This window comes from Aplysia californica, unplaced genomic scaffold (genome assembly GCF_000002075.1).
Source record: "Aplysia californica isolate F4 #8 unplaced genomic scaffold, AplCal3.0 scaffold00064, whole genome shotgun sequence".
Classification (NCBI taxonomy): domain Eukaryota; kingdom Metazoa; phylum Mollusca; class Gastropoda; order Aplysiida; family Aplysiidae; genus Aplysia; species Aplysia californica.
In genome coordinates this window covers 1,908,857-1,920,286 of record NW_004797334.1, presented here as the reverse complement: position 1 = coordinate 1,920,286, position 11,430 = coordinate 1,908,857, and the positions used below count along the sequence as shown (strand labels likewise).

General features: G+C 39.9%; 1 protein-coding gene across 1 annotated transcript in view; it reads right to left on the bottom strand.

The window, feature by feature from the left end:
- Positions 1-6,301: 6,301 nt before the first annotated feature.
- The window catches only part of LOC101847317 (serine/arginine-rich splicing factor 4), a 24,562-nt gene continuing 19,433 nt past the window's right edge, over positions 6,302-11,430 (bottom strand). Inside the window, exons 3-4 of the mRNA XM_005093472.2 lie at positions 7,991-8,193; positions 6,302-6,615 (exon numbers count right to left, since the gene is read on the bottom strand). Of these exons, the coding sequence (XP_005093529.1) occupies positions 6,513-6,615; positions 7,991-8,193 (306 nt within the window). The 3' untranslated portion in view covers positions 6,302-6,512. The remainder of the gene's footprint in view (positions 6,616-7,990; positions 8,194-11,430) is intronic.

Below are 11,430 nucleotides of genomic sequence, written 5' to 3'. Positions count from 1 at the left end.
ACACACACACACACACACACACACACACACACACACACTTACACACACACACACACAGTCAAAAAGAAATGAGAAATAAAATTTTCAAAACACACGGTAATAAAAACCATTAGAGCGCCACTTACAAAAAGGACAGTGTGGTGAACTAATGAATAAAACCATGTCTATAATAACAAGTAATGGACAAACAACCAACAGAACAGTCTGTGTGACTACTACACAATGAAAGACAAAGTCAAACAGTTTCGCTACCTCAAAATTACATAGTTCTATCTGCTCAGTACCTAGTTTTGAGAAATTTGACATAAAAAATTTTGAGCTTCACAATAAATCCCAACCTTTTAGTTAAGTTTTAGTAGAGGTTTTACAGCGCTCGCAACCGCATACGGTCATATGAGCGCCAGAAGATTAGAGGTGTTACAAGAGAGTAGCAAACATAAAAAAGAAGAAGGGGAGATAAGGGAGATAGATGTTTGACAGGAAAGAAGAAGCAAACCACACCAGAGCACCCGTCAACCACACACGTCAAGCTTTTTCGAATGCAATTCTTTGAACATCTTGATAAAGACTAACGACTCAGAATCTTACGATTTTGATAGAGCAGATAGCGCATTTGGTTTCTGATTTCATGGCCTTAGTTTAGTAACTCAAAACGGTAAAACAAAATGTCCGATAGAACTTTGTAATTCTGAGGTAGCAGTTCGTTGAGACAGCAGACACTGTAAAATTAGTGAAAAAATAATTATATCACCACAATATGAGAGAGGAGTAAATCATCATTGCCTTTCTCACCCTGGATCAGGATATAGGCCACAAACAAACACATTCTCACCCTGGATGAGAATATGAACAAACACTTTTTCACCCTGGATCAGGATATATATAGGCCTCAAACACTTTCTCATCCTGGATCAGGATATAGGCCACAAATAAACACTTTCTCAAACTGGATGAGAATATGAACAAACACTTTCTCACCCTGGATCAGGATATAGGCCACAAGCAAACATTTTCCATCTTTTCCTATCAGGGGCTAGCTTCTTGGTGTTATTTCATGTCTTCCCACTTTTCTGTACGTCATCAGTACATGACACTTACATAATCCAATTAAACAGATTTCTTTTAAAAAGTAGGTGTAAAACATCCCGATGGATACAATTTACATCATTCAGGAGACAGGCTTATCGACCCTGGTGCGACGGCGAAGCGCCAAACCGCTAGCCAATATCACAGATGCCATTTAACTGAATAAAGTTTGGTTTTACAAAGGGTTTTGCGGAACTTGGAACACAAATTAAGTCAATTGAATGAAGAGAATTAGAGGTGTTACTGGAGAGTAACATACAAAGAGTAAAAAAAACGAGAGATAAGGACAATAGACGATAGATGTTTGAGGAAAGAAGGAGCAAACCACACGAATACACTCACCAACCACCCTAAGCAACGAGCTTTTTGCATTACCATGACTCAAACTACCATATTTATAGTGACAGATAACACATCTTTGCTCTCTCTGAATTAAAAACGAAACAAACAAAAACTATTTTAGAGAAGTTTACGAATTATTTCTTGGGGTTAAAAAAATTACAGAAATAAACGTTATACGTTTTAAACCGGCTTTTTTAAAGACAAAACATTGGTACTATGCAAATACAGAAAAGAACATTACTCGAGTTGCAGAAGCGAGACTGTTGTATGTTATGTTCCAGCAACTAACAACAGCCTTGTACCTTAATACATGTATTATTAAGGTCTACATGGTAGCATCCTGCAAATTGAAATACGCAAGCCATTGAGCTTCAGAAATATGTCCGTACACATCTATGAAAGATATGAAAGATAAGTATTAAAGCACATCATAAAGATACATTATGTTCTTTCTCTTCCTTTGAAAAGAAAAGAAAAAATTGACTACTGTTCAAGTGAACAAGTGCCACGAAGTACAATATCAATAACAGACTCAAACTGCCCCCTTTTCAGAATGACAATAAAGTGTGAAATGGCATAGATAGGCTTAAGGCTCCTATCAACATATTATATATTATTAGGTTCCTCTTTCAAAACCTCACAAAGATAAGACTTAGTCATCTTATACAGCTTTTTGACCAGTATCCAGTTTACAAATTGCTTTGGTGTGGTTTGCTTCTTCTTTCCTATCAAACATCTATCGTCTTTATCTTCCCTTCTTCTTTTTTTGAGTTTGTTACTCTCGTGTAACACCTCTAATCGTCGGCACTTATATGACCTTATTGTGTTGCAAGTGCTGTAAAACTCTTACTAAAACTATAAAAAAAATAAAATTGAATAACAACACATAAACCTATGAATTTATGTAAACAGTATCTTAGTAAGCAAAATTGTTCATTTCAAAACATCTTTTTCTCAAAGTGGATATAGGTCTATATTTGAAACTTTTTTTTTTTAATGGTTACTTTGGAGAAAAGAAATTAATTTTTGTCAGGGTGTATTCAAAATGTCAGTGCTAACCTGAAGATAAAAAGAAAGGAAAAAAAAATAAATCTATATTTAAGTTTTCGTAAGAGTTTACACCACTTGCAACACAATTAGGTAATATAAGTGCCAAACATTCCAGGTGTTACTAGAGAGTAACATACAAAGAAAAATAGGACGAGAGATAAGGACCATAAATGTTTGCATTGATAGGAAAGAAGGAGCAAATCACATCAGAGCACCTGCCAACTACTGACAACATAAACTGTCCAAACATACCATTAGTAGATTTATATCAAATAATGCCATACTCTAAAAATAGAAATGATGGTCTCACACATTCTGTTACTCATATCAGTAAGTCATTTTGAGCAAAACAAAACAGCCCCCCCCCCCCAACCCCCCCACAAATTAACAAAAAATCAACAAACCACCACCCCAAACAAAAATTACCAAAAAAAATAAAATAATATAATTAAATATAAAAAAACAAAACAAAAACAGCCCAAAAACAAAAACAAAAAACTGTGAAAAGAAAAGTAAAATAAAATGAAAGCAGGTTGTTAAAAGCCTGCACCTTCAAGACACTGGACGGAAACATCATAGGTTGAGAGGCTTAAGGAAGAAACTAAAAGACACCAGAAGATAATGCTCGTAGAGGAAAAAAAAAACAATACTGAAAAAAAAACCCAACAACGCAAGAAAAAATGTTTGCAGGTTTATTTCAAGAACAGTACATACGGTACTAAAAGTTAATCATCACAGGCTACGCCCAAAACCAATATGGATGAGTTAAACCTTAAAGTTTGCCCTTTCTCATTCCCCCTTTTTTCATAAGAGTTTTACGGCACTCGCAACACAATAAGGTCATATAAGTGCCGAAGATTAGAGGTGTTACAAGGGAGTAACAAACACAAAAAAAGAAGAAGGGGAGATAAATGTGATAGATGTTTGACAGGAAAGAAGGACTAAACCAGACCAGAACACCCGCCAACCACCCATTTTCTCATTCCCCCTCCTAAATAATAAGTATAATTAATTAAAGTAAAATTATTAAATCATTAGACCAGTGTCTGTGGTGTAGCGATTAGGCGCTTCTCTGTTGAAAGTAGAAGAACTGAGCTCGAATCCCGAGAGGGGAGAATTTTTATCGAGTATCTTTGTCTCTCTAATGGGATTATGTAACCCTCTCAACCCGGGTTGGCTCTGACAGGTAGGGTTGAAAGCCCGCCTCCTAAATGACCTAAATTGTGTCGATGGAGGCATGAAATCAGATACATAAAAAAAAAAAAATAATGATTAAAAGATCACTTAGGAGGCTGGCTGCTTTGAACCTGTCTGTCAATGCTGACCTGAGGCTACAGAGAAACATACAAAAAACAGAACAGGGAGGGGATAAGGACGATAGACGTTTGATAGGGGAGAAGAAGCAACCCCCCCCCCCACAAGCACACCCATCAACCACCTACTTACACCCAAGTGGCTGGTCTAAAGGTGTACATTATGACAAACATTACATGAAGCAGAAAACATGGATCATTTCTCAGACATTAAAAAAAAAAAAAAACTCAGAAAGAATAATCATTATTCATTTCTAAAGTGGTGCAATAGATGTTAATTGTGTAGAAACATCTAGTAAAATAGAGACATTTGTGTAAACTTTGTACAGTGGCACTTTCTGCAAACAGATATATCATACAATAACATTTATCATTATCTTAAGCGGAGGGTGTAGCCTCTCATTTGTGTCTCCCATAACAAAGATAGAAAGTGAAAGTCACATTTGTGCCTCGGGTTCTATCATTTCCCAAACCAAACACATCGAGTTCTTTTGTATAATATATATCTTCCTATCCTTTAGACACACAAATACAAAATTGCTTCCATGGGTTTTTCAACAACTTCTTTCACACCACCTAGTAAGATCACTGAGTTGAGTGATTATAATGTCTGATTTGCCTAATTTGATACATCAAGATGATGATATAAATAATAATAATAATAATAATAATAATAGTAAGTAACACACAAAAACTTTAAAAAATAACATTATTCTATTGTATCAAGTCGCACTTATACCAGAAAGCCTATTCCTATGATGATATCAACTAACCACCACAAACTTCCGCTGTAATCGTGCAGTGAAAGGACATAATATCATCAAAAAGTTTTCAATGTACCTGAGCAATGTTGAGATCTCACAACATGGTAGAAGGCGAGACTGATTCGGTTCAGGGCAAGGGCAAGAAAAACAATAGGAACAGCACACAACACACTATTGACTTCAAGGGCTGAGACAACAATATGAAAACACTCGGTACTTGAAGCTCACACTTTAGTGTAAAAGTAAAAGGCATTTGCCCAGGCTGATATACCCAGGATATGTCTGAATTGATGAGTCATGGTACTGTTGCATCACAATTTGAGCATCTTGCCAACAACAGGGCAGAAGAATATTCAAGTATGTTTTCCCTTACAACAAAGCTCTTTCATCAAAAGAAAAACTTTTAAAAATAAGAGCATGATAACCAACCAACCAACCCCCCCTGCCCCAACAGCACTGAGCCACGGATCTTTTGCAACTGTCTCTCGGTGTACGAAGATACAAAGGCATACACTAAAAGGGACGGGCATCAAACAGGACAGATTTTACAACAAAGCAGTGAGCAAAGGATACCGGTTGTGTTTACATGTCACAGGAATCGAAAGTTCACAAATGTTTGTCCCTTCAACTAGTTTTACAGAATTTGTGAGAGTGGGGGAATCCGAAATTGGGTGTGTGTGTGTGGGGTGGATGGGGGGGTTATTACAGAGATCTGAAAAGTTTGAGTTTGAGTTAAGAAAAGCACATCCACAAAATAATGGTCAAATGGTAAAGAAGCAAGACAGGTTGACTGTAACAAAACAGGGGAAAGAAAAGAAGTAGGATCTACCAGTGGCGCCCTTCAACCACCCGCATAATCTGTTAAAAACTAAGCTGACTGGCAGCGGGACAACATATACACCAAGGACAGGTTATACCCTACCTCGTCCTATACAACAGCTGTGAACATGAACTAAAATCACTGAAGACAGTTGCATCCCTTGAGAACTGCTTTTGTCAAATCAAAATGTTGTGAATGACATCTGTGAATTTATTTTTCTTTTCCCATTTATTTTGAGTTTGTTTGAGTAAAAAGAAGCACATCGACACAATAATGGTCATTAAGCCCTGGGAAAAAGCAAGACAGACAGAAATATCAGAGGGAAAGTAAAGAAGTAGGATCTATCAGTGGCACCCTCCAACCATCGGCTTATTTATCCCAGCAACAGAGAGACAATCCACTTGATGATTGATGACATAACGGTAATGTACACGAGACAGTTAATGTACCTGAACACTTCTTTCATACTAAACATTGTTGTTTTGAAAAGCCAGAGGGAGAAAAAGGATCCTTCAGACAATCAAAAAGAGAAACAAGCAATTTACATAAAAAGAGAGCTCAAATCGCTCTTAAACACCCTTTACACTTTTTACAAACGAGTAAAAAGTTTACCCATCGGCAATTTCTCAAAGCTTGTTGCAAGGACTCACAAAAACTGAGCCCTGAAAAAAATCACATTCCAGACACAATAGCAACGGCCAACCATGGTGTTATAAGCACAATTCTGTAAGACAGAAAATTGTTGTCATGCAAAACAGAGACATGTCGAGAGAGAAAATGAACGTTCTAAAGAGATGCGGAGAACCGCCATGCAACAAAGTTAACAATACTCGAGACGTAGGAAAATACAGTTGCTTATATTTCTACTCTTGTATGCACTGATCAGACAAATCAATAATATGTGCTACACTTTTTTCCAAAAAAAATATTTAAAAATCATCAAAGAGCACGTGAAAAACAAAACAAACAAAACATCCCCCTCCCCCACCCTATAAATTTAAACAACCCATATATTACAGATGATAGGAACAGTATGAGAAACAAAATGACGAAAATGTGGTATTGGTCAATTATTTTTTTTCTTGTTCTATGCATGCACCAGTAGACGTTCCTGTGAGGACAGCGCCGCAGCCATCATCACCACCTGTCGGACCACTCAGGTCTCATGTCCCCGCGTTTGGTCGCGCTGCTTGGCCGACTGCTGCGACGGGAGCCACCTGAACGGACTGATGACGTCGCACTGAAAGGACAATTTAAAAAATAAAATTATTTGTCACTTATTTTTTTAGTAAGACTTTTACGGCACTTGCAACACAATAAGGTCATATAAGTGCCGAAGATTAGAGGTGTTACAAGAGAGAAACAGACACAAAAAAGGAGGATAGATCAGGACCATAGATCGATAGATGTTTGATAGGAAAGAAGGAGCAAACCACACCAGAGCACCCGCCAACCAATCACGAAGACACTTTGAAGCTACACCGCAAAGACAAATTTTTTGAAAAATCATGACACTTTGATGTCACACTAAAACGACAATTTTATAAAAAAATCATAAGACACTTTGAAGTTGTCTCCAAAAAAAACCTTTACCCACGGAGACACGCATAAAAACGGTTAAAATAGAGATTGAAACACAAGATCTCACATATGTACTTGGTCATCATCCCGAATTATTATGACAGATTTACAAAACAAAAATTTCAATTTTGAAGGAAGATAGAGCACACACTCCATGTGACGTCCGTTTCAGGCGATACACACTCTAAGGGTCTTGACTAAATTAATTGTCTATGACATTGTCACTCTCTCTGCTGCATTGGCGTGGCTGATCTTTGCTGATGTACCTGGATCTTGTACGGTTTAAACTTCAGATGGCGCTTTAACATGCGCCAAAACAGATTCTCTAGCAATAGTTAATTATACACTATGACGACGAACTGACTTTTAGGTTCTTCCCTCACAGGCTCCATCACTACTGCAACATTCTCAGGAGTGCATATTTGCATCGGTCTCTCCCACTGTGGGTGACCCTAGGTTTTTTTTTCTCGTTTTTATTTTCAACAGAGCCATGTGACTAGAAGTCAGCCACCTACTTAAGTATTGTAACTTTACTCTGTATTTTCTTACGGTCTTTAGTGTTAATTCCAAACCATTTACAGAAGAGATTCCGTGTCTGCATAGGGGACTTTGTTTCGATATATGTTTCAACCATAAAAATATGTTGTTCAACAGTGAACTGTATCTTCAGAGTAGTCATGGCTGCTTCCAAGGTAGTTGCTTTTGTTACATATTTCTCCTTCAGCTTGCTTTCCATCAAATTTTGTGTGAATTGTGAACTTTGGTGCAGAGTTATAGGCTTTCCCGCGGGTAAAGGTTTTTTGGGGGGGTCAGTAGGTATGTAAACTGTCACCACAATGACAACATCAATCGTCACCACACCACAACAACAACCACAAAAACCACTCCAACAACAACAACAACCACCAACACTACCACAACCACAAAAACCACAAACCACACCCCCACAACAACCACACCTCTACAACAGTCACCACCAACCATACAAAAACCACCACCACCACACAACAACAACAACCCCCATAACCACTCACCTATGTATGCTGGTCATACTGCGAGTCCGGCTGCCGATGGAGCTAGTGGAGTCATCCATGAGCGGACGGCGGCCGCGGCGAGGCATGGGGTGTAGAGCCCCGATAGGGACCCCGTGTAGGGTGGTGTTCTCAAACGACTGCAGCTGGTTGTCCCGGCTGATAGACTTGGTCGGCTTCACCTTCTGCAAGCGCTTCAGGAAAGCCTGTGGAAGTTTATAAAAAAATCGTTTTAGCAAACGTTTTACGGCACTTGCAACACAATAAAGTCAGATAAGTGCCGAAGAATAGAGGTGATGGACTTGGTCGGCTTCACCTTCTGCAGGCGCTTCAGGAAAACCTGTGGAAGTTTGTTTTAAAACAAATAATTTTAGTTAGCATTTTACAGCATTTGCAACACAATAAGGTCAGATAAGTGCCAAAGGTCAGAGGTGATGGACTTGGTCAGCTTCACCTTCTGTAGGCGCATCAGAAAAGCCTGTGGGAGATCAGAGAACATGGGGCATGTGAGTCTTGAGTTTGAATAAAGAAAGGCAAAAGTTTGTGAGTATTTGATTCTCAGGAAAGCATGTGGGAGATCAGAAAAGATGACGCGTGTTTAGTTTTAGAAATAGTTACAATAAGGTCATGTAAGTGCCGACGATTAGAGGTGCTTTAAAAAAGTAAGAAACACAAAAAAAAGGAGGAGGAGAGATAATAAGGATGACAGATATTTGATAGGAAAGAAGGAGCAGACCATACCAGAGCATTCACTATCCACCCGCATGGGGTGTGTGAGTCAAGAGTTTGAGAAAAGAAAGGCAAAAGTTTGAGAGTACCTGGTCTTTAGGAACGCCTGTGTGAAATTGGAAACATGCGTGTGAGATTTGGGGTTTTTATGTTTTTTAAAATGTAAATGTCGGCAAATCATTCTTCATCTCATATTTTTTCTATGCCATGAAGATTGGACTGTAAATTACTTATTTACAGTCCAATCCTCATATCAAAACGATGTGTGACGGAAAAAAGATCTTCGGCCATGGAAAAGCAATAACGTCGATTTTAGAAGAAAAAAAAAATCTGGCATACACGGGTTCTGGGTTTCTTAAACTGAATATGAAGGGTATCAGTCATCCCAAAGTTATTGTTTCATTTGTTTGAGTAAAGAGAAGCACGTCGACACAAAAATAAACTTGCCATTTAGTGCTTGGAAAAAGACAAACAGAAACAACAGAGGAAAAGTAAAGAAGTGTGGCCTGTCAGTGGTGTTCTCTAACCACCCGCATCCAAAGTTAAAAGTTCATTCTCCAACATAAACCTTTCAGCTTGGGACTAGCAATCAAGAAGCGCATAGGATATTCCAGACGGGTAAAACATAACAGAACAGTTTATCTTCAGAAGAAAAAAAACAGTGTTAAGGCACACACATACACACACATAAACACATAAACACACGCACACACACGCACACACACACACACACACACACACACACACACACACACACACACACACACACACGCCCAAAAAAGAAGGAAAAATATATAATTTATTTTATGTTAACCCCCCCCCCCCCTTTCGTCCCCACTTTCCAATTTGATTTATGTAAACCACACGCACTGACACAACGAATTAGATTTATAATTCAAGAAACTGCTTATATGTGCATTTGAAACGGGGGGGAGGGGGGGGGGCAAACTGTGTTTCTTTAGTCAGGCAGCAGCGGTGCCTTTACCACTCCGGCATGTCAAAACTTCACACTCATAATAAAACCAGCATGAGATCTGTATACATTCTTTCAGACCAAGGTACAAAAGTCATTCAGTAAGCACTCTTGTAGATATTGATTTCCCCGGCATACGCGCACATCTTGACATGAGAAGGCGGTTGTAAGTGAATTCTATTGGGTGCGTGAGGAGCTTGTATAGTAAAGTAACAGGCATAGACTTCCATTCCTATGTGATATGCAGAAAACGTAAAATTGAATACCTAGATTTAAGTTTTATAAAGAAGTCCAAGAGCACAATCATTCAAAATCTACCTGCCTCCCCTCCCCCAACTATTTTCTCCCTCCCCCTCCCTCTCTCTCTCTCTCTCTCTCTCTCTCTCTCTCTCTCTCTCTCTCTCACACTCTACCCCCCCCCCCCCCACACACACACACACATAAACCCTACACGATTTTATACCCTCATTCTCCCCAGTCTTCTCTCTCTCTCTCTCTCTCTCTCTCTCTCTCTCTCTCTCTGGGCCCCCCCCCCTATCATTCTCTCTCTCCCTCTCTCTTTCTCTCCTCCCCCCCCCCTCTCTCCAGCTGGACAAGCCTGACGACGAAACGTACACCCCTGACTTAAACTTGAACGGCACCGACTGGACTGACAGGTAGCGGTAACACGTCGTGTTTCTTGAGGTGTACGCAACGCTTTCTCAGTATCTAGGGTGTATGCCAGGAAGGTCAGAGAACGTATAGGGTGTATGCTTTTCCCCTGGTCCTCTCTTCACGCCTTATAGATCTAAACTTTGTGGAAGGGGCTCTCGTGGCCTAGAGGTTAAGGTGTTGGCCTCTCATTCAAAGGTCCCGGGTTCGATTCCGGGTAGCGACCAAAAAATTGTCTTCTCTAAAATTGTCTCCTTTCACCTCCTTTCCTGCTCTCTAGCAATGTTTTGTTGTCTGCTTGCATTTCCACTTTCTGCCCCCACCCCCTCACCTCCTTTGCCCCCTCCTCTGGGCTCCTGACTCTTTCTGCAGCCTTTCTACTGCTACTCCTTGGCTCCTGCTAACTGCTGTCTTTCTGCCACACCCCTGATCTTCTGGTAGGAAAGATCTACACCTAGCCTTCTCGGACAAGGGCGAAAAATCTCGGAGGGCCCGTGTGCAAGTTGCGCACGTTAAAGATCCCTTGATGGTCTAAAATCGATAAGAGTAAGCTTCGGCCGCCACCCGGGCAAAATTCAAAATTTCCTACCAACGAAAAAGTATTAGGTGTGTCCCGCGCGCTCATATGACCTTATGCAGTTGCGAGCGCCGTAAAACCCTATACTAAACAAAACAAAAAAAACTTTGTTGAGAGGGCTAGACGGTCGGAGAACGTATAAGAACGTATAGGTGCATGTTTTTCCCCTGGTCCTCTCTTCACGCCGTATAGATCTATACTTTGTGGAGAGGGCTAGACGGTCAGAGGACGTACAAGAACGTGTCGTATAGGACTCTGGCCGTCTAGGTATAGGTGTATTTTTTTCCCCTGGTCCTCTCTTCACGCCTTATAGATCTATACTTTGTGGAGAAGGGATTAGCCCGGGCTATCATAAACACAGCAGGTCGACCAGAAGGTGGTTTGGTTGGGTGGATCTACTGAACTGAGCGGTGGGGATTGGGTGTATTGTTTGTTCTCTGCACTGCTGATCGGGGATCGTGTGAGAGCTCTCTCTCTCTCCCTCTCTCTCTCTCTCTCTCTCTCTCTCTCTCT